The 24565-nt window shown below is 39.8% G+C and overlaps 1 protein-coding gene across 1 annotated transcript in view; it reads right to left on the reverse strand.

Annotated features, from left to right (window-relative positions):
- The window catches only part of LOC139723933 (activating signal cointegrator 1 complex subunit 3-like), a 57709-nt gene that overhangs the window by 4599 nt on the left and 28545 nt on the right, over nucleotides 1-24565 (reverse strand). The window contains exons 23-40 of the mRNA XM_071635137.1: nucleotides 23462-23590; nucleotides 20325-20410; nucleotides 19591-19757; nucleotides 18935-19080; nucleotides 17712-17832; nucleotides 14899-15041; nucleotides 13878-14015; nucleotides 11980-12100; nucleotides 10667-10799; nucleotides 9651-9776; nucleotides 8530-8641; nucleotides 7632-7766; nucleotides 6173-6228; nucleotides 5111-5279; nucleotides 3578-3729; nucleotides 2528-2639; nucleotides 1383-1494; nucleotides 14-105 (exon numbers count right to left, since the gene is read on the reverse strand). Of these exons, the coding sequence (XP_071491238.1) occupies nucleotides 14-105; nucleotides 1383-1494; nucleotides 2528-2639; nucleotides 3578-3729; nucleotides 5111-5279; nucleotides 6173-6228; nucleotides 7632-7766; nucleotides 8530-8641; nucleotides 9651-9776; nucleotides 10667-10799; nucleotides 11980-12100; nucleotides 13878-14015; nucleotides 14899-15041; nucleotides 17712-17832; nucleotides 18935-19080; nucleotides 19591-19757; nucleotides 20325-20410; nucleotides 23462-23590 (2250 nt within the window). The remainder of the gene's footprint in view (nucleotides 1-13; nucleotides 106-1382; nucleotides 1495-2527; nucleotides 2640-3577; nucleotides 3730-5110; nucleotides 5280-6172; nucleotides 6229-7631; nucleotides 7767-8529; nucleotides 8642-9650; nucleotides 9777-10666; nucleotides 10800-11979; nucleotides 12101-13877; nucleotides 14016-14898; nucleotides 15042-17711; nucleotides 17833-18934; nucleotides 19081-19590; nucleotides 19758-20324; nucleotides 20411-23461; nucleotides 23591-24565) is intronic.

Genomic DNA, 24565 nt, shown 5'->3' on the forward strand with positions numbered 1-24565 from the left:
AGAGATTCCTCACCCTGCTCCGTCTGAGTCTCTTGAGGTCAACCTGTAGGACATACTGCTGGTCGGCATGGACCTGGATGAAATCCTCGTCTTTAGCTCTCCGATCTAAGAGGCAAAAAGTGAAGCGAAGCCAAACAACATCCATCATTACGGACTTTTTGATTGTGTAGACGAGGACGCCTTTCTTGTACAAAAGTGGTTCTAATTGGTTGCAGTCTACTCGTTACGTTCGCGGTGTTATTACCCATTTCGATTTTCAGTGCACGCCCGCCGTACACAATGTACTGCTATATGACGTCACGGCGAGTGGTGTGGCAATGATGACATCACTCACGTCCTGAATCGAGGAGGACGTGAAATCCTTGAAAGACGTGTTCTTGTTTCTAGCGTGGGACATGCTGGAGAACGTGGAGCATGTGCAGTTCCTTTAAATGATGCCACCTCGCTGTCCATGTCCAGGAGGGGAAATCGAAAAGTCCCTATTACCTGTGGTTCTTGGACTCTTATCGTTTCCACCATCAAATCGAATCAAATGTGATGGGAGGAAAATAAATTGCACTCACTGCTGTGGGTACATAGGTACATATTTCTCCTTCTCTATGGGGACAAATAGATGAGGTAAGGTCTACTATTCTTTTAACCCGTTGAAGACTAGTCCCGAGTTTACTCATGCAGGTGTCTGATGAGAAATGTGTGTTACAGCAGAATCCGCTCATTCTCAGTAGGTTAAGGAATAAAAAGTCTTGTGGTCACAAAGCATTACCTGTAAGTTTTTGTTAACAGGACCAATTCTAGCCTATAATCTAGGCGGAGGATGCAGCTATGGTCTTTACTGTCGCGCTTAACGTCCGATGCTGCCAGACTATAACCTTGAAAATTGAATTGATAAACACTAAAATCCTATGGCCTGATTTCACAAAGGTGGTTTGAATTCAGACCATGGTTTATGCAAAATTCTTCTGCGTAAATGCACATGACAGATTCTGTGCGCCAACAGATGTCAAAGAACAGTTGCTCATTGACATAAAGCGAAAGACAAAGGTACGCCTATTTCGTGCTTATTTTTAGTTAATGGTCTGGAAACTTAAACCACCTTCCTAAACTCGGGACTACGTATGGAAGAATCACATCTCACACCACTGACACCGTTTCAATTCTCTCCAGTTGGAGGGATAAGGCCTAACAAACTCACAGGGAAAATGTCACGATAATCATGTTGAGATTTGCGCTTAATCTATTCTCATCTCTTCGAAAAGGAACTCACAAAACATGCTGTACTGTGGATGAGGGATCCCTAATAGCATTATGCAACAAAAACCATGATGGTATTGCAGCCCCCATCAACAGCACGACATTACTGATTGTACATGTAAGTGACTCACTCAAGTAGGTTGATGGAAGATGGCGACTCTCCTGATGCCCTCCAGATGCCCACCATCCACTCATGGAGAGGCCTACCGTTACCAGGGGCAGCCGCTCCATCACCTGCCATATCTATGGGAAAATTAGAGATAAAAATTTGTTCGAACTTAACAACAAAAATGCATAATATTCCCAGTGTTTTGACATCATAGATTTAAGTTGCTCAAGTGATTATGCAGAAAAAGACATTTCATAGGCAGCCACAGATGTTGACTACCACCAAATATGCCCAATTTGATTTTGTAGTTTGCTGCTTGAACCAACAGCCTCTGTGACTAGCTGAACGTAAGTGGAAGTCAGATGACAAATATCAAAATCTATTCACGGTTGAGAAATCTTCGCAATTTGTCACCACAAATATTCACAGCAAACTCCACGGCAAGTTTAGAAAGTCATGCTCTGATGTACAATTCTTCAAGCAATGTCCCTGGTAGTTTGATTTTGCTATGACCATAATTTTTTGGCCATCAGCATGATTTGGTCTAGCCTATAATCTAGGCGGAGGATGCAGTTACATGTATTGTCTGTGCTGTCACGCTAAAAGTTTTATGCTGTGAGACTATACATAAATGTCTTTGCTACATGTGTAAGCAATTCCTCTAATGTAGAAAGACTGCGAACAGTGGAAGCATCCACCGCCTATATCCACTCATCTTGCCTAACTTGTTTTCTTATTATCGACTATAAATCGATGGCAGTTTTTCGTACGAAAACTGTCATCGATTCATAGTCGATAATAACAAAACAATGACTGAAGAGAGAGGAGTGATATAGGCGGCGGATGCTTCTTGCATACCCACTGTTCATAGTCTCGCCACATCAGACATATCACTTAATAGCAAAGACATTATAGTCTCGCAGCATCAGATGTTACAAGCGCGACAGTAAAGACCATAGCTGCATCCTCCGCCTAGATTACATGTATAGGCTAGAATTGGTCCTGTTAACAAACACTTACAAGTAATTCTTTGTGACCACAAGACTTTTAATTCCTTAACCTACTGAGCATGAGCTGATTCTGCTGTAACACACATTTCTCATCAGACACCTGCATGAGTAAACTCGGGACTAGTCTTCAACGGGTTAAAAGAATAGCAGACCTTACCTCATCTATCTGTCGTTCATTCAGCTTCTCCCTCAGCATCCCAGCCAGCATCTGTTTGTTTTTGCATTTGTCCACCAGCTCAGGGAGTCCTCCAATCGGACCAGATTTATTTCTGCAGATAACACACATACTTTCTTTAATTAGTATTCAAATATTACCATGCTTTGTTTTTCTTTTTGTTGTTGTTGTTGATGTTATTTTTTCGAATGGCGCTGACATCTGGAAGCTAATGAACAATCAAGAGAGGCTACCTAATCCCCCTAATCCCTACTCGATCATGATGGTCTTTCTGTTGGACCAAGGTACACTGCTACAGCTGATATAATGCCAAGTTTACAATAAGGTCAAGTCTGGATGGATGACTTTTCATATGAAATGTTGATAAAAAAGCTTGAGTTTAGGAGCTTGAGCACGTTAAAGGTTTTAAAACACACACACACACACACACAAAAATAAAGAAACAATGAAATTCTGTGACTTTGTAAGCAGCTGATCTTGTGTAACATTAGAAAGTCTCACAGGCTCTACAGGAGTGACAATCTTATCACAATAAAAATTTGATCAGGAAAACAAAAGCATATCAATGGCATGGCCAACATAAACATGAAATTACTTATCTTTAGGCCCGAAGTCAGCTGAAATGTGCAATCGCGTCTTCACCAGCTCGAGCTTCAGGCACGGTCGGGTTTATAAGCTCGATACTGGCGCATGCGCACTTAAACGAACAGTAGCGGCGCGAATACACTCCGGCCCGACTGCCTAGTACGTTCCTGCGTGGTGTGCAATGCATGCAGTGCCGATGTTTAAGCTCGAGGTGATAAAGACGCGTTACGATTAGTGTGCTACTAAACTATTTTGCAAATTAGCTGGCTATTCTGCAAATCAGTCCAAGATTTTTTGGCTTACTTTCCGATCAGAATAGCACGCTATTTCAGTCTTCATTGCAAAATTAGAGGGCTATTTTCTGATCGGGCTAATTCTTTGGATCAGAAAAAGCGGGCTATTCTTCAAGCTCGAGCTGATGAAGACCTACCTATTGAGATGACTCACCTGAGATATCGGAGGTGGTTGGTCTCCAGATGAGGCAGGGAGAGGAGGGAGCTCTCCTGTGGCCATCTGGCCTGGAGGAGAGACTGTACCAGCTGCATGGTTTGGAGTGCAGTCACTAGCCAGCCGTGGAAGGCTACCACATCAATCATGGCCTACAGCAGCAGTATAGGGGAACAAAGGATTGGTGTTTATTGTCTTTATGTGCCACATTCGCACTCCTGACTCAGTCGACAGCGTGCCAACTTCGCATATTCCACTCAAACGCACAAACCCACCCAAACCGGTCAATAAATCGCCAAATGCGACAAAACTATGAAAATGTTTCTCGCGATTCCGTTCCTCTCACATATGGCTTGCATTCTATGTGGTGATTGACTAGAGAGCGGTGTTGTCTACTGGATTTGTGTGTAAATTCTAAGTTTCTGTCACTATTTCATGCCGACAAACCCCCATTTGAGACGAGACCCCATTGGCAAACGAAGCTGATGGGGTGCTATACCCCCCCTAACGAGTCCTCGTTTGAGAAGTGGGAGGATATGTATTGGCCCATTGCAAAAGGCGTGGCAAACCTGGAGGCCAAGCCAGGGTTTAATGACTACAACAGCTGTCATATCACGTAACAGCATGATAAGGATATCTGCCTGTGGCAGACCATTCAAAGTGAACTCAATTTTCTCTATTCTTTCTAAAGTTTTCAATTTTATATTCTATTGAGAAATTCTATGGTCATCCGTTGTAAATTTCGAACGAAAAAATTTGACCCATAAATAACGAAAATACAGGAATAAGAAGGAGAGCATTGTAGAAGTTTGCCGATGCTGACAATGCATGCGTACACAGATCGACCACCTGCATGTATACCATGGAGCTACATAGCCCATTAGCCCATGCCAAAACCAAAACAATCTCCTCCTCTCGCGGGTGCCCCCCCCCCCCCCCCCCCCCCCCCCCCCCGGCGGTGACTGATGCTTAGATTAGGCCAGGGTCAAGAAACAGGTGTTTTATATCTTTGCTTTTTAAGTCCTTGATTGCCAAGATATACACAGGCATTTTAGGAAATTACATTTTACAACAGGAATTTACATTTCTTTCAATCTAGGCATATGAATGTGGTAGTGGGAGAGAAAGAGAGCTAACTAAATTTGGACAGAAGATTATATACATTGTAGAATAATATTATAACTGTTGTTCACATGTTGTATATCTAACAACACTGAACACTGATTGTAGTCAACTGTGATTAACATTTTTACATTGGTTGTTTCTACCCCTAACTCACATTTTCGAACTTATTTTGAAGCACTAAAGCTGGATTTTTGTTAAATCTGCTAATGGTAACTAAATAATGCCTTTAATGTCCTATTCAAGGTTTTGCCTCCAACTAGAAGGGTTGGTATGATTACACACAACATCGCTCAGCTGTACTTGGGGGATTGAACTCGGGTTACTTGTACTGGGCGGCAGACACGCTACCGATTGTGCCAAATCACAGCTCTTCAAAATGATACATGATACGTGAGTAGATGAAGTCACCTGCAGTATTCGGATGGCCTGGTCCAAGACCGACTTCGTATCTGTGAAGTAGTCACTGCATGGAAGTGGGTTGCGGGACATGTGGGCTTGGAGAAGAAGGTGTGTCTTGGTATGGGGACTGTCAAACGAGTGACGATTCACCTCGATAGGGAGCTGTTCGGCAAGGTTGCTGGGGGAAAACACATATTACATGCAACATAACTAACAAGTTCATGTGAACTCAATAAAAAGATTGATCATACAAGATCCATGCAAGCATCAGAGGAAATCTGCATATCTTTTAATGTTTATGATAAGTTCAATAACGAGGTCATTGGTTTAAAATAAAAGCTCTACCTTTCTTGATTCAAATTGTGGGTGTATCACACATTTTAAACGCCAGAGTGGAATTCACTACACACAATCAATCACATAAAAAAATCTCAACTATTCTTATAACGCTCAAACAAAAATCAAAATTGTAACAATTGTAAAAAGTAAGCACTGATGTTGCAAATTTGGTCTCAAAAGTTGCGCGAGACTTAAACAAAGAAAGTCAAGAAGCCTCGCGATGATGCCTTCTCGCGTTACAGAATTATAGCGCGAAACGTCGAGGGGGTGGATTCTGCCCCCCCCCCCCGGCCCTTTAAGGGTTAAGGGATGATATAGTATTGCTTGAGGTGAGGATTCAGTTTTTAACGTTTTGCGAGATATTTAGAAACCTTTCTATGAAATGTTAAAGAGTGTACAATTCTAAGGGGAATTGAAAGTTTATTTGATGAATATTGGTTTTGAAACGACCGAGATATCTGAAAACAAGAGAAAACAAAGAGATCCTAATAAAAGCCATGGCCTGTCCCATTTTATTAGGATCGCTATTATGGGCATCTCAGCCATTTCGAGACCAATTTTCATCAAATAAACTGTGAATTTCTCTAAGAATTGAAATGTTCTTTCATATTTCATAAGAGATTTCTCATTATCTCACAAACACACATTCAAAATAAGATTGAAAAGCTCATCCAAACCAAAACTGTACCATCCCTTTAAAGTCACATAAGAATCAAAGTGAAAGATATGCACCTGTTGAGTGAATCCTCGTTGTGCCTCACTGGTAGATCCTCGTACTCATGGGCATCCTGGGGAGAAAGAACCAACAGATGAGGTCTGTCATCACAAAAGCCTGATATAGAGCCTCTCAACTCGTTGTGTGCCAAGGCAGTTAGACTTCAAGGACAAGTGCACCTTAATGTGCATGTGGATTGAGTGAATGCAGCAGCAGCAATACAAGTAGAACACATCAGTGAAAGTTTGAGGAATATCGGACAATCTGCTCAAAACTTATAATTTTTTTAAATTTCTGTGCGAGTCAATGATGATGATGATGATGAAACAGCATTTGTATGGCGCCATTTATCTGTTCGAAACATTCAAAGCATTCAAATCAATGCTTGATGAGGAGATTACTACAGTTTATGATGTCACAATATAAGGATGATATAAGGATGTCACGGTATAGAACGATATAAGGAATATAAGGCAGTCTCCTTCGACCTCCCTTTAACAAATATTCAATGCTCTCTTCTCTGATTTTGTGGCAAAATGAGTCCAAAGACCTCACAAATATGAAGTCAACCTTAATTTCTTTTGTTTTGGAAAGTTCCTGAAGCTGTCACAACCTCATGCCTGACATTCTATTAACCAGTTCCACACTGAATTCTGAAATGCCCTTGGACCAAGGGTGGTATTCTGAAATCTTCGTAAGTTTCTTCCCAAGTTTCTTCCTATGTCAGAAAGTTAGGAAGTGGCTAGGAAAGATAGAATTGGTATTCTGGAATTTTTTCCTAGGAACTTCTTAATGCAAATTAGGCCATCCTTATCCCTGCTCATGTCCTTTCTTAAGCCAATACAAAATGCCGTATCATAAGGAACCAACCAATGACAATCGCATATTAGTATGGCGTAGGGTTCAATACACGTGTGCGCAGCATGTCCCCTTTCTCATGCTCATTTCGCGCATCAGAGTGCATGACAAGTGCCTATCATGATGTTTTGCAGCTTGCTATATCTTAACAACATACTTAGGATAGGGGTGGGGCTTTCCCAAATATCTTCCTAAAATTCTTTCCGAAGTGCATTCTAGAATACCAACTTCTTCCTAAGTCAGAAATGTGCATATCTCATCCTCATTTGCATATCTTCCTAAGTTTCTTCCTAACTTTCAAATAGGAAAAAAAAAATAGGAAGACACTTAGGAAGAAACTTAGGAAGATTTTCAGAATACCACTTAGGAAAAAATCCTGACTCAGAATGAAATTTCTTCCTAGGAAGGATTTCAGAATACCACCTTTAATACGCAGGCCACCAGGTTCTCGCATGGAATGGTTAAAACTACCAAATTACCATGTTAGTATGAAGGCATACACAATCAACACTCACACATACACACACACACACACACATACACACACTCAATTACATGTACTGTTCATGAAATCATACAATATCACATGATTAAGCATTCCTAGCATCTAAAACTTGCCGACAGGACTGTGATGAGATCTGGTATAGAGCACTCTGGTCCGAGACTATCTTGAAACATCCGGACGGTACGATGGTGGAGGTAGTAGTAGGAGGCGATCCTTCCCAAGGTTGAGGGCTGCAGACTACGGTTGTCCTGGGTGGCCAAAGGATAAGAGACAAAGTGATTAACATACAATGAGACAGACACTAAGAAAGACAGACAAACAGAATGAAAGAAAGAACAAATGAATGACAGAAAGAAAGGCAATCTGAAAGACAGAAAGACAAAATGAAAGAGTGCATGACAGAAAGACAGAGAGAATGAAATGAATGAATGAATGAATGAACGAACGAATGAACGAATGAACGAACGAATGAATGAATGAATGAACGAATGAATGAATGTATGAATGAACGAATGAATGAATGAATGTATGAATGAATGAATGAATAAATGAAAGTCAAAAAGATAAATGAAAGAATGCAAGAAATAAATGAATGACAGAAAAAAGGCAACAAGAAAGAAAGACAAAATGAAAGAATGAATAACAGAAAGACTGAAAGAATAAAATGAATGAATGAATGAATGAATGAATGAACAAATGAATGAATGAATGAACGAATGAATGAATGAATGAATGAAAGACAAAAAGATAAATGAAAGAATGAAAGAATAAATGAAAGACAGACAGGAAAAAGAAAGACTGACAGATCGGGAAAGAAGAGAGAAAGAATGAAAGTAAGAACGAAAGAAAGAAAAAGGATCACACAGAAAGAATGAAAGAAAGAAACAACAAAAACTAGAAATAAAAATGAAGAAAGAAAGAAAAAAGAAAAAAACAAAGAAAGAGAGAAAGAATGAAACAAACTAACAAATACATACACACATAAAAATGCTCACAAAAATTCATACTTACATCTCCAATCTCAATGCAGTACGAGTAGGCCAGATCCAAGAGGGATTTCTCCACCAACTGGGACAGGAACCGATTGATGCCTTCATGACTAGTGTCCTCCAGCTCATAGTAGCTATGGCAACGAGATGCACAAGATAATACACAGGTTAGAGAGCAACTATGTACATGTGCTATGCATAGCTTTCATACTTACAATAAACTGTGTCAACATCTATCCAACATACTCATACATCTAAGTTTGTTGCAAGTACAACAGCAATACAATTCTTTGCTAATTCAGTAGCTTGATGGCTGGGTGTTGTGACGTGCGCCTATAATCCAGCTACTTTGGAGGCAAGGGTGGGGGATATGGGCCAGTCTGTAGAGCATCTACCTTCACATCCAAGAGTACCGGGTTCGATTCCCAAGTCTCACTGAACAATGTTGTGTGTAATCATACCGTCCCCTCAAAACACTCTGTCCCTCGGATAGGACATTAAATGGAGGTCCCATGTGTGTAGTTAGCCACGACACATGGACATAAAAGTTCCCACTTCATTCACTCATCGCAAAGAGCAGGGTGCCAAACCGGTGAATGGTCCCCCTCTCCACCTACACAAGAAAACGGGCGAATAATACTGACCCCTTGTGGTGTGCCTCAGGTGACTAGCAATAGTCATCAAACGGTATCAACCAGGCACTCAGTGCCATACACTTGAATGAATAAGTAGCTTGATATTGGGTTAGTCTTTAATGTTAATTTACTTCACACTATTCCAACCATGTTTCTCAAATCACATCAAACTAACCATAGTAATCATTTGTAGCAAAGTACTTTGACTTCTACATGATGGTGAGGCAAGGAGCTATGATGCACTCTCATTGTAACGAACATGGTTATCACAACATTCTCATTACAACGACGTCAAAATTCAGGTCCAGAAATTTTCATCTATATATCTTTGTACACTATGATGTTTGGCTGTAACAAAATTTTCATGATGACACGAAAGGGAACCCTCTGTCGTGTGGGCTTCGTTCTAACGGGAGTGTTCCTGTACATAGAAGACAATCATTGTCATCATCATCATTAGTGTGAAAGAATCACACAATGCGGCGTTTTACTGTGTATTGTAGCCTACCTTGGATTCATGACGAGCCTACGGAAGAAGTACGTCCAAGTTATGTAGTCCATGGCATCTTGCTTGGACGTCACGGTACCGGCCACTATCTCAGCATTTAGATGCTCTGGCAGGACCTCCAAGAGACTTCAAAGACAGGGAGAAAAGTGCACAAAATTATCAAGTGATACATCATGGGTATATCAGATATTGTGTTTGCCAAAGTCTTTCTTTCATGTACATTATTCTTCTTTATTTCTGCCATATTTTGTGAAATGAAGTATCTCAACAATGACTTGACCAATCAACACGAAATTCGCAATCATCATGGTATCTCATACCATTATCTAGTTTCACAAAGTAATTCATCACAATCACTCATTTAAAATGTATGATGTCATCCAGGCACTATTTTGTGATTTTGAGAAAAGTTCATATGATCGATCATATCTTCACAACAAAAATTAATTTTTGTATCAAATTTGGTGAATATGAACTTCATGACATCTGTAATAATAATGCATAACACATAATTTATCAGTCAGGCCATCACAACACGCGCATACGCACTTGTCAAAATTTTAAAATGCTCCAAATGACTTGGAAATCGCTCAGTTACGTCTGCACGTATGTATGTACAGCAAAAATAATAGTTTTTGTATGGAATCACTTTGTAATATTCTTGAGAATATGCTCATCCTCTTCTATGCATATTTTCATTCCTATTGTAAATAAAAAAGTGAGAAAAGGGAGTGGACGACCAGCTGAGGCTCAGCAAAACAAAAATTATTACATTGTAGTGCACACACATGTTTTGTGACTCTATCCTGTTGCCTTTGAAATGCGGAGTATTAGTTACATGGTACGCCACGTTCCCATTAGCAGCATGTCGAAAGAGAAGCATGTGGGATTTGTTGGAGAGTCAAGATATCCATCGCAGCAATGGACATCTTGACCTTGACCGATTCACATGGAATGCCAAGATAAGTATGAATGAGATATTGAAATATTTGTTGATCATGAAATGAGGGACTCACTTTGATTCCACGGGGAAAGGCTCGTAGAGGAACTTCTTGTAGAAGTGCTTCTTGATATCATGAACAAGGATGACTGCCGTCCCCTGGTCGTCGAACTGCGGACGCCCAGCGCGACCCATCATTTGGAGTACATCTACAACAATCAAATATTATCAGAACCAAAAATTAAGGATCAAATTGGAAAATGATACTCATCCATATGCAACAGACAAAATTCCCTACAAAACTTAAATTGATCAGTTGATTATCAATTACTTCACACACAACAACTAGCATTCAAAACAAGAAATTATATGGACATGGTAAACAAACACACACACACGCACATAAAATCCTCTTTTTGAAAGAAGGACAAATTATGGCACACTACAAAGTTACTGACTTCCCCAAAGTAACTGAACTCACCATAGTGATTCACTACAAAACTAACATGACTTCAGTGTCTGAATATGCCACAGTAAAAGACCTGGATAAACAATGGAAAGGTGTTTCTGCCATTTAAGTACTGGACACCTCCTCCTGCCTGGCTGGTGCTGCGTTGGGATTCCCTAGACAGCACTCCCATGGCATCTCAAAAAACACTCGGCATCATTAAACCTCCCACTCACTCACTCTAAAGTGCCAACAATATCTCTTCACCCCCCTATTCCCACCCCCCATGCCTTCCTTATCTATCCATGCAGATCCTGTCTCCGCTGCTCCACAATCCTCTTAATCCACCTTCCCCCTCCCATCGCTCTGACCCACCTCCTTAGACCGATCCTCCAGCAATTCCCCTGCACCCCACCTCCACAGTATGCACCTCTGCTCTCCACCCCCTTTTCTCACACTCCTCTCTCAACTCAGCACACCTATCCAACTTTCTTTCCCTTGCCTCATCCACCCTCATTCCCCACGGCACAGCAACTGACCTGACTAAAGTACCCAACCTGACCACAGTGACTGTCCTGATGACACTTCACTGGTCCCACCACAGTATTTGACCTGGCTACAGCAACTGACCTCATCACAGAAATTGACTTGACTACAGAAATCATTAACCCGTTGAGGACAGACTGATTTTGCTACAACACGCATTTTCCAGACACTTGTCCGAGTATGCTCCGGACTCGTCCTCAACGGGTTAAACCCGAATATCAGTTATTAACCTGACTACGGTAAACGACCTGACCACAGTGACTTATCTGACTACAGTAAATACACCCGACTACTGTAACTGATCTCACCACAGTAAATAACCTCATAACAGACTCTTGACTCAACCACAGTAATCATTACAATCAGAATACAGTAACTGATTTTGAATGACTAACCTGTAATGGGGAAGTCAACATATCTCTTGGTCTTTCCGTCAAAGTACTCCGTTCCTTTGATGACAACAAGATGGGCGGGGAAGTTCACTCCCCACGCAAGGGTGCTGGTTGCAATCAGAACCTTGGATGAGGAAGGAAGAAGCTTGAGGTTATGTTCAAATCATGTTCGAATAATTAAAATTCGTACAAGCTCCTTTGTGGAGATATTTGTATGAACTCCCCTGCGGAGAGTTTCAATATGAGCTCCCTCGTGGAGACTTTCAATATGAGCTCCCTTGTGGAGACATTTTATGGTATATCTAATACTAATGTTTGATATCTTTAGGAGATCTATTATGTTTTGACTGTATGTCAGTATTGCTTGGGGCAAATTATTTGTTAAATAGGGCCCCATTTTTCTCTAAAACAACAACAACATGTTCGAGTCTCAGTTTCAATAGCAGTTTGAGTTGATTTTTAACTTAAGACAGTGCCTGAGTTTCTGTTTAAACAAGAATATCTGTTTCAATAGATTTTAGGGTATAATCTTCACACTAAATTTCTACTTTATGAAAGCTCTCTTTTTCACTTAGATACAAGTATGTATGCACAGTGGCTCAAAGGCAACATTATTTTGTATTAGAATTACACAGTGTGAAAGAAGTGAAATCAACTAAACAAATTGACTAGAAATTGTAAACAAGCAGTTAATATCATTTATGAAATTTGTATCAAGAATTATGAGGAAGAAAACAACAATAAGCATGGGTGGATGTGAATAGAATGGATGTCCATTGAAGGAAAATTACCCCTATATACTGTATATGCAGACTCAATAGATGCTAAAATATCAGAAGAAAACATAAGTGAAGTTTGAGGAAAATCTGACAAATTGTTCAAAAGTTAGGTTTTTTCTAGCGTTAGTTAAATAAATCCATGTGATTGCTGGATAGGAACAACAGTTCATGATGTCACTGCAGCTGAATGACAATTATGAAATTATAAAGAGAATTCCATAAAATTCAATCTTAAAGGAGAAGTTCATTCAACTCACTACTAAAAGGCATACTGGGCCCTGTTTTATGAAGAGTTAGAATTGATTATAATGTTGATTTCAATTGTAAGTCTATGGCAGTCTGTGCGGTAAGGAAATTTAAAATTGATTTTATCTTTTGATAAAACATGGCCCTGGTACATTGGGGGTAGTATCATTCGTCTGCCTTCTTCAGGAGGTAAGTAAAGCACTCTTTCAATGTGTTACAAAACTTAAAATAGTGATTAAGGCATGCAGATTTAACCAAAACTTTAAACATTTTATAGCTTGCAGAATTCTCTCAATTTCCAACAAAAATTCACTCACGTGTACTACGGACAATCTTGCACTCACTGTACATGTATACTTCGTAACTCTTCATGTGCCGTTCGCACTCCCAACTCAGTCGTCAGTGTGCCAAGTTCGCATATTCTGCTCAAACGCACAAACCCGCCCAAACCAATTGATAAATCGCCAAATGCCACAGTACTATGAAAGCGTTTCTCGCGAGTCCACTCTTGTCACATGTAGCTCACATTTTATGTGGTAAATGACTATCAAGTTGTGTTCCCGACTGGATTTGCGAGTAATTTCTACCACTGTTTTGCCACTGTTTTGTGTGTAAAAGTCAGGCCACTACAATAATGTATTGCTTCTGGTCATGTGACAGAAAAACAATTATGGATTCATCATACAATTTACATCAAAGCAAAGCTTGGCATTTTTCCACAGCATTGCTCATTACATGTCCAAGGTAACAAAAATCTATAAAATTTACATAGATTTTAAAAACAGAATGTTTTCTCCCGAAACATGACTAGGAGGCTGTCTCAGAATAATGTGGCACACAGTGGGTTTTCACCATGGCACGTGAAGAGTTAATCACCTGAATTTTCTGGTTGCAGAAGAGCTCCTCCACTGTCTTGCGATCTCTCTCGTGAAGTCCTGCGTGATGCATGCCGATCCCAAAGGACAGCGTGAGCCTCAGGTTGCTGTCTTTTGTGGACTCAATGATGTTATCCATCTGGGTTCAGGAGAACAATATGTGACTGCAAATCTCAAAACCCAGCAAAAAGTCGCAGATTAGGATTCTTTGTAATGGACCAAAATATGTCATTTGAGTTCACCAAATTAAATTTGAAAAGTTTGTTCTGACCTGGGAGAGTAATCTCTTTCTCCACCTACTGTAAAAATTTGGCAGCTTAAAACAAAATAGAAATGGAGATATGAGCAGTTTTTGTGGACCACCCTTTTTTTTAGACAGGCACACTCTTTCTGTGAATTTGTCCATTACTACTTCTGTACAGCATGCCTGAAAGACACTAGATTCTAAATACTCCTAGTACATCTAATGTTTAAAGGGATGGAATAGTTTCAGTTGAGATTGGGAATTCAGATTTTAAAGTTTGCAAGGTAATCAGAAACCGCTTATAAAATATGAAAATGCATACACTTCTTAAAGGAATTCAAAGTTTATTTGATGAAAATCGGTTTGGGAATTGCAGAGATACAATGTATCCAAAAACAAAGTATTAAAAAACAAGTGGTCCAAATAAAAGTTGGGTCAACCTTTTACTAGGACCTCTTTGTTTGTGGATATAAAACCAATTTTCATCAAATAACTGAATTTTCTTAGACTTGTGTACTCTTTCATATTTCACTAGAAGTTTCTCTCAAAAAGGTTGGAAACTTGAATAGCTATCTCAACCAAAACTATACCATCCCTTTAAGGTAAGACTGTTCCACGATGATGGCACCATTTTGCTCAAAGCCCTATCACAAAATGTCTTGGATTTCACACTTAATTTAGAGATGAGATCTTCTCAAATGCTTTCTGCCACCACCCAAAGTAAGCTATGGCGGAATCTTGCCCTCTTTGTACCCCACTACCATCATTATCTCCCCACCTGTCGCTCCTCCATGTGCAGCCACTGCTTGGGGTTGTCGTCTGCGGCCAGGAAGGCGATGAGGTCCAGCGCAGTCAGCCTGGTCTGGCGGCGGGACGACACAAAGATGAGCGTCGGTTTGGTGGGAGAGTGGACCTTGATGGCTGGCAGAAGCAAGGTGCAGGAAGATGCATATCAAGACAATATGAATGCAAAGATTTGGTAGGTTTCTTCAAGCTTCAGAACATGTCTCCTCACACATAATGCTGTATTAACTCTTTATGTGCCACGTTTGCACACCTGACTCGGTCAATGGCATGCCAACTTCGCATATTCTGCTCAAACGCACAAACCCACCCAAACCAATCGATAAATCGCCAAACGCCACAGTACAATGAAAGCGTTTCTTGTGGTTCCATTCCTCTCGTACATAGCTTGCATTTTATGCAGTGATTGACCAGCAAACAGTGTTTCCTACTGGATTTGCATTTAAATTCTAAGTTTCTGTCACTGTTTTGTGTGCAAAAGTCATTACCTCTACAATATTGTATTGTATCTCTTAGTCATTTGAAAAAAAAATCAATCATAGATTTGCCATACAGTATAATTGGCATGAAAGCAAAGCTTGGGATTTTCTCTACAACTTTACTCACTACATGTCCCGCTTAACAAAAATCTATAAACGTTACATAGATTTGAGAAACAGAATGTTTTCCAAAAGCATGACTACAGTACGTTGCTGTCTCAGAATAATGTGGCACACCAGGGGTTTACACCATGGCACATTAACCCGTTGAGGACGGACTAAATTTGCTACAACACGCATTTCCCATAGACACTTGCCCGAGTATACTCGGGACTCGTCCTCAACGGGTTAAGAGTTAACCCCATCTGTGTCAGGGACTTCGGACGGTGTGTACAATGCTATGGGTGGTCTCTGTGCTAATTGATACTCAAAGCACACAAAGAGTTAACCAAGAGATTGGAGAGTCTCATGTGAATTGACACTGAATTGATCCCTTCCAGGTGAAATAACGCTTACCCCCTCACAAAACTCTCAATTATTCACGATAATTCTTAGTTAGTGAATATTTAAGAAACATCGGCTGTACGAATGAATCTGTCTTCTTTCAGCATTATATTTTGTACATCTTGGATGATCACAGAATTCTATCTTGTGATTGTACAGTTGTACTTTTTACATTTTTTGTATATATGCAGTATTAAAAAGGAGGAAACACAATACAGAAAATGATCGTTGGTCTGAATACAACATGAGCAGTTGCAGTGGATACATGGTTTTAAATTACGCGACTGGTATTGAACCACAAAGTCAAAGAATATATGTAACCCTGCACCTCAAAACAAACAAAAAGTCGCCAGACACGAATTTTTAGTTAAGACCATATTCTGAAAGAGCAGACTTTCAGCTTTAAAATGATGTATAACTCAAATCAAATGGACTCTCCTAACCTATCTAAATATTGGGAAAAAAGCACAAACTCAGGAAAAGTGTGAACTGAGAAAAGAGGCTCTGAAGTACAGTGTCTATTCAAGCGCTTAATATTTTACCAAACCGTGCTGACTGTGCGATGAATGGGACAAAAAACAGGAAGTAAACCACCAGAGTAACAACAATGAAGGGATTATCAGATTAAACTGAAATTGAGCATGCCTCATTAACACATTCTGTCCATAATTAATGCCAACTTTCAAAGCAGTAGCACCATACTTCCAAAAGTTATTAGAGTTGAAAGTGAAGAGTGTGAACAAGGTTTTTCAGAAATGAAAAAAGGATTCTAAGTACACACCTAATCACACTATTTTACCAAAAATGTTCGAGATAAACTGCTAAAAAACACACTTTCTTGCCCGTTTTATGATACCAAGTTTTAGCATAATGTAAAAGAAGCCCCGCTCTTTCAGAAAATATGAAAAAGTTAAGTTCGGCTAGGTTGACCCATTTCACTTCTTTTCAGTCCTCACGCAAAATCAGTGTGTGCGACTTTATGTTCGTTTTGAGGTGCACGGTCACATATGTGACGCTGCATCACAATCCCCCCACCCCACCCCCCCCCCAAAAAAAACCAAAACAAAACAAAAGAAGAAGTAACCAGATATGGATTTTTAGTTTAGGGCTGATTCTGAAGGAGCAGACTCTTATAAGCTTTAAAATGATGTATGTATAACTCGATACAAATGGACTTTCCTAACCTATTTCAATAATATACACACTCTAGAAAAGTGTTTACTGAGAAAAGAGCCTCTGAAGTTTACTGGCTATTCAAGTGGTTAACCTTGTCAAGCTCTGTGCAATTAATGGGACAAAAAACAGGCAGGATGTAAAACTGCACAACAATATAAACAAAGAAGGCATTATCAAATTAAGCTGAAACACATCCCATTTATGACTAATACCACATTCTATTCATGACAAATATCAACATTTAAAGCAGAGCATTATCCTTTCAAAAGTTATTAGACTTGAAAGTGAAGAGTGTGTAAAGGGTTTTAAGAAATGAAAAGGGGCCTCGAAGACTTACCTAATTACACACTATTCTACAGAAAAGGTGTTCTAGAATATCACAATAAACACAATTTTCCATTCGTTTCATGATCCAAAATTTTTGAATAATGTAGAAAAAGAATTCCTCTTTTAGAAAACTTAAAAAACTGAAGATTGACTAGGGTGACCCATGTCATTTATTTTATGTCCTCGAGTAAAATCTTGGCGTGTGACTTTTTGTTGGTTTGTGATGCATATTCACATACACGTACGGTACAATTCTTCATCCCTTAAAGCTACATTGTACACTCTTGAGTACTCAAATCACCTTGGTATGTTGGTTTGTTCATTGTCGCCATACGAGGGCAGTAGTGCTTGCCAGGAAACCCGCTGATGTGCACCTCAAGCGGAACAGGACGCACTGACGGTCGGAAATTGAACAGGCCGACCTAAGTCGTAGAAAAATATGGGCAGGTGTGGAGAATTCAGTCTTCCCTCTCAAATGATTGTCATTTCATTTGCAATACACAAACAGCATTCATGAACCCCATGTCAACGGTTTTGACTCTCAAAATTGGAATATTCTTTACAAAAGGCCAAATTTACATGTATTTGAATAACTTAAAGTTGGAATTCCATATTTAATCATTTCAATTTCTTGCAGTGTGAACTGTATGTGCAAATGAGCACAACTCTTTCTCTCTCTCTCTCTCTCTTCTATATCAATTTCTTTATCTCTCTTAAACATATCCATTTTGGCAGACAATTTACAGCAAAATATACTAACTCTTGTGCCAGTGATTAAACTCTCAGCCTAATAGTAAACCCAGCAGTGGACAACAGGCATATTCTTGGCACTAGCTCCAAAACTGACCAACCAGCTGTTGCCATGGATACGACATTCATTGTAGCCTACAAAACATTACAAACTTCTGCACAAATTGACCCCTGACCAGGTTGCTGGATCTTGAGCGATAACATTAATATTTGATTATGTCACACGGCTCATTCATTGTTTGGTTTTGTTCTTTCATTTGTGAGCTCTTTATTCTCTTAATCCATTTTTCTCTATGCTTACATCAAACCAATCAGAGGGTGTCATCTAGCGCTCTGCCATGGTGTACTGTATCGTACCATACCCACACCAAAGGAGTGCTCATACACTCCAAAACTGTACTGTACTGTACCGTACCATACTGAACCAAAAGTGGATCACTTCCCAATGTGCTCCAAAAGCGTATCATAACTGTACCACAAATTAGCATAAGAGGAATGCACACAATACTCACTATGTCATAATGCAAAGTGTTGAATCTCTTTGTTTTGGACACATGTACAAAGCATAAGCGGGCCAGGTGCATAACCCTGTCGCTACAAAAAGTGCAAACCGTTTGACTTGAGTCAAAAAATAACTCATGAGGTACGGTGTCCCCACAGAGTGCTTGTATGCTCCAAGTCAGGTATGGTACAGTACAATACGCATTGGATTGAACTGAATCAGTTTGTATTTGAGTTCTCAAATGCAGCCAACATGACAGAAAGCTCCCTTACCTCTTTGATCCCCAGCCAGTCGGCCAGATCTCTGGCATTGGCCAGAGCCGTGGACAGACCTACCACCCGCACCTTACGCTCTGTGTGGTGGGAAATGAAGTTGGTTCGCGACACAATGACCTCCAGTACGGGTCCTCTCTCGTCCCCTGCAGACAAATCCACCGCAACAGGTAATTTGCATTAACACACGACAGGAAAATTCCACTTACAAATAATTTCTACACAATATTACTAACAATTCTCCTACTCACCTTTCAGTACCTGTAGAATACTTGCACACATGAGGTTTAGATTTCTAAGGTCAATACAGAAGATTTTTCTTAATCATAATTCAAAATCAAAAGTTATGAATCTTCAAAGTTTCAGTCCCATCATTACAGGATCAGAAGACTACAACAGTTTGTGACATCACATGCAGGACGACGATATAAAGAAACAATATTGTTGCATTTACTCAATTCCACGAACATATAATCATATATCAGTTTCATTCCCCTTACACATTCACTCAATCCACAAATATATACTGGTATCATCCCCCTCAAAGCATAGTGTTGCGATTGCAGAGTCACACTTGTGGGAGTTAGACCAGAAGGGTCAGGTTGGTACCTGTACATACGCAAATGTAAGAAAGAAATTGTGGTTGTTTAAATTACCAAGAAGATGGATCTCGTCAATAACGAGTAGAGAAACCGCTTTCACGTAATTCCTGTTCTGCCAGCTACGGCTGACTCCATCCCATTTCTCCGGCGTCGTAACAATGACGTCAGCCCTGGCGATGGCGTTGACGTCCGGCGTGACGTCACCTGTGAGCTCCACAACTCTGAATAAAAGTGAAACAGTAAATTTAGCTAAGTGCTACAATTCATATGATGGATGGCCAATCACCACAAGAGCTGGATGAAGCTGTAATGCAACAAAGGTCCCATCTGGGTGTTGAATTGATTTGGCAGACCATAATCTTACCAATCATATGTAATCCAATCTAAAAAAAAACAAAACAAACAGAACAAAACAAAACAAAAACTACAACAGAAGAAAGCTGGCAATGCTGAGACAGTGAGAAACACTAAGTTGCACCTTGGCAAGATATGAATCTGAGGGAATAAAGATGGTGCACACATAGTGTGTGTGGTGAAGGATCCTAAAACAGTTTCCAGTTTAATACAAGGGCACAACAGTGGAAGGCACTTGGCAAGTGCTACCATCCTTTCAAAGAGCTCTATTAGAGCACAACAGCACACCATACATTATCCAAATACCCACTGACAGTTTTTAACTCCCTTCATCATGATTAAGTCACAATAACCTTAACCTTAATCCTCCCTCCACCCTACCCTCCACTCCCCCACCCCCATTTCCTTCTAGGAAGAATAGGTGTCCAACTCACTTCTTCCCCAGTTTCTCTTCCAGCCGAACTTTCCAGTCTTCTATCCTCTCTCTGACCAGGGCCTTCAGTGGAGCAATGTATACAACCTGCACAACAAACAAACAAACAAACAAATGAATAAACAGACAACATCCTTTGCAGAATGACTTCACAGGCAGACAATATCAATTTTTAAACAATTGCATCATGGAGATGTAAGACAAGATTTTTGACACCTCTCCATTTACTGTTTACCCAACAAAGAAAAGAGGCTGTTGAGAACGTTTAAGTAAAAAATGTTTTTAATTACGCTGTCTACAAAATTCATTATGGACAGACGGAAGGACGGACAACCCGAAAAACATTATGTCTCTGGCGACACTTTGTGTTGGAGGCATAAAAAAAAATCTTGCCATGATAACATCAATGGGAATTCACTTGTCTTGCAATAGCTCTAGTATGGAGGAGGCATAGTTGACCTATTCCCAAAAATGAATTAGACAAAATACAAGATAGTGTAACACTTGGAGGGGGCGGGGGAATATCTTTGCAAGAAACATCCCTAAATGCAAACTGTATGTTACTACAGTGCACTCCCGTTATAATGAAATGCTCGGGGCCGGCAGTTTTCTTTCGTTATAACGAAATTTCGTTATAACCGAACAAATACAATATATAACGAAAACAAGGACACCACGTATATACAACATGTATATCATATTCTGTTTACTGAATACTCATCATACACTGGAAAGCTATGTGAAATGTGATGGGATAACTGTATCACAATAATAAACTCAAGTTCCTCTCAGAAACTGTGCGTGACACAAAGAGCGAACACACAGTGGTGTGAAGCGTTCACCCATGCAGAGACGCTATAAATGCTTGTTCCGCCAGGTGTTTTCGAAAGCAATTCGCATTTCGTTGTAACGGAGCACATTTCTTTTGTTTTTCTTTGTCTGTGGCGCTCGGAAAAGACTTCGTTATAACAGAAATTTTGTTATAACCGTGTTCGTTATAAGCGAATTTTTTACCATAGACTTTAATGGTGATAATTTTGGGACTAGAAGATTTACTTCGTTATAACGAAATTTCATTAGGCCAAGTAAAAAAAGAAACCAGTTTCTCGTCCTCGCGCGCATCGATTTTGGCCGCCGCATCGATTTTTTTACTATTTACTATTTTCAAAATGGCGCTGAAAATACCAAGAAATTCATAATTCTCGTCCCAGCCCGCTCCCCGCCCGCATCGATTTTCAGTTGCCGCATCGACTTTTTTGATATTTACTATTTTTCGGCCGCCGAAAAGAAAATCGACAATTCACCTACAAATCGTGATGTCTCATTTCTAATTACGCCTTGCGTTCTCTACTTAGCTGTAGTACAGCTGTAGCTAGCTTCTGGGTAAACGCATGCATTTCACACTGCGACCAGTGCGAGCTCGGTAAGAAGGAATGACCCACTGTAAAGCAGTCGAACTGTAGTTGGTGATGGGCGCGGGCGCGGGCCTGGGCTAGCTGTGATGTACAGCGCACTCGGTACGTCGTGAACGCGATAGCGGCAACATTTTTTGCGATCAATCGCTGATATTCCACGCATATTTCGCGCATTGTTCGTATTTTTCCCCGTTTCTCATATTTCAAGCGGATGAATTGTACTGTACAAATGCTTGTGAGGAACATATCGAGTTTGTATACATTTTCATGTCGTTGTGACTACAAATTGTATGTGCATGTGTGTGCAGTGTCGGAAGGAACGGTGTCGGTGCAGTGGCCGTGCCGCACCTTATTGGCAAAGTGTGCGTGTCTGTAGCTGTCCAGGGTCGGTCACCGGTACCATCCCCTGGTCTGTCAGCTGTCTGCACGCACGCATGAACACATTCGAATGTGTAGAAGCCCGTACACTCTGCCCTAGCTGTAACGTTGCATCGCCGACGGCGATTTATTGTTCTATTTTGAAGAGAAAATGAATGCGCTTTTCCAGTAAATGTAGAATTATCAAATGGGTGTATCTACAAAATAAATAGCTTTTCCGCGGATTCTGGTTTGTCTCGTACATTTGTATTTCTGCGGGATACTTTTCTTTACGATGTAAATTCACGGACATGGCCGTGAGTCGTATCATGTGTAGTGTGGTATACAATCATTCATCATCCAAATGATGAGTGATTTTCAAATGTCGTTTTAGAACATGAAGAAACATCTTTAAATGTTTAATGCTATAATGCCATATCAGTATCATTTTGACATCCATCTGCAATTGTACAACAGTTTCCAGTTAAATGTGCTGTACTGTGAAGAAATGGAGATACATACCAGCTGTGTGGACACAAAAAGTCACAAACACCAATGATGAATAAAGCAGTGTTTTGAATATCATGGAATTTATTTCCGTCGTACATTCTTTGTTGAAAGACATGTTTTATACCTGTTTCTAAATAGCACAATACATCAGAATTGCAAGTACACTGGTATCAGAAATGCCATTACAACACTAAATACCAGTATTAAGATGGTCATTTTTCCTTGACATCTGTAGTGGAAAGAAAAAGCAAATGTATTTCTGCATGCATGAAGTTTCATTTCAAGTATGGTACATAATCTATTTGTTTGAAAATGCACAGAGTGCAGGCAAGACATACACTTGGGACCTGGGGGGCATTTCATGAAGCATTTTGTCCGACAAGTTGTCGGACAAATTGGGCTCTCAGCCAATCAGATGCAAGGATTTCAATAGCTTGTAACAGTTTGTCAGAAATGCCCCCCAGGTCTCTCATAACACAGCTACCAGTGATATTTCATTTCATAAATTGGATATAGAAAATAGTAAAGCCCTCTCTTGTTACCTTTCTCAGAATTACCAGACGAGAAACGCATATTACTTTCATTTTGACAATCTTTGAAAAAATAGTAAGATATCAAATAGTAAGGACCTCCCTCATCGCCTTGCTCAAAAAACCCGGACGAGAAACTACTATCTTTTTTTACTTGGCCTTATAACCGTGTTCGTTATAACGGGAGTGCACTGTAGTAGATAGATAAGCAGGCAGGGAGGCAGACAGACTCACAGACAGACAGATGAAAAGACAGACAAAGAGACAGAGAAAGTAATAGATGGATATCAATCGAAGTGTGTGCATCACACCGAATCAAATATTACCTTGGTCTTGGGGAACTCGTTGAATACCCTGAACATGGCAATCTCAGCTGCAACTGTCTTTCCTGAGCCAGTGGGGGCGCCAAGCAGAACATTATGGTCCGTGTGATACAGTGTGTGGAATATCTGTGTCTGTTTCAAAGAAGTGAGAAAAAGAAAACTGACATATGAAAAAACCATGTCATATTGCACCACACAGAGCTGGAATATTTACATTAGAATTATTTTATACAAATAGCTCATTTTATCAGTGATATGCTAATATGCAGGCATAATGTCATTATTTTTATCACTTTACCATGCAAAATTAATGACTGGAAATCATTCTTATAACACATCTGTGACACGTGTGTACTACCATGTTGTATAATAACCATATATCTATATCAAATTACATGAAAATTCATCTTTGCTTTATGCTATCAACAGTTTATAACATTGGGAACACAATAATGTAAGGAATGACTTAACCCTATTTTAACTGGGCTATTTGAGACCAAGTTTTTACTGAGGGGGGGTCAATTTGACCCCCCCCCTTCAGATCTCGGCCGCTGATGGCACGATTGCCGCAAAATTTTGCCTGAACACAGAGCCGGATGTCAACTACAAGATTACATGGTCATATGATAGAAATGTATTGATTTTCTATTTTTAGTAAATTAATTATGCAAATTTATGCATGAAATCATATTTTGCCCTGTAACTCCATTAAACAGACTGAAGGATTGCTAAATTTTTTGTGTCAGAATTCCTCAAGACACATTTAACAATTTTCTTGTAAAAAAATAGCACAATCAAAATCAATTTCTTTTGTTTTTTATTGTTTTGTTATTTTCTTATGTATTTTATTGTTTTTTCGACCTTTTGTTTTCTATTGTTTTTTCCCAAAATTTGTTGCAGGCACTCTTTCAAGCTCATCTACATTAGAATTTATTAATTTCAATGATTTAAAGTTGAAATAATGTAATTTATGTCAATTTAACAAAAAAACACAATTTGCACTGGATTTGCACACGATATTATGAATTTGAGCCGTTTTCGGGTTGACATGCATATGCAAAACATTACGTAACATCAGAACGGTGTACCTGGACATCGCAAATTTGG

The sequence above is a fragment of the Diadema antillarum genome, unplaced genomic scaffold, assembly GCF_040938485.1.
Source record: "Diadema antillarum isolate AM-2024a unplaced genomic scaffold, OU_Dant_1.0 scf00000015, whole genome shotgun sequence".
Lineage (NCBI taxonomy): Eukaryota > Metazoa > Echinodermata > Echinoidea > Diadematoida > Diadematidae > Diadema > Diadema antillarum.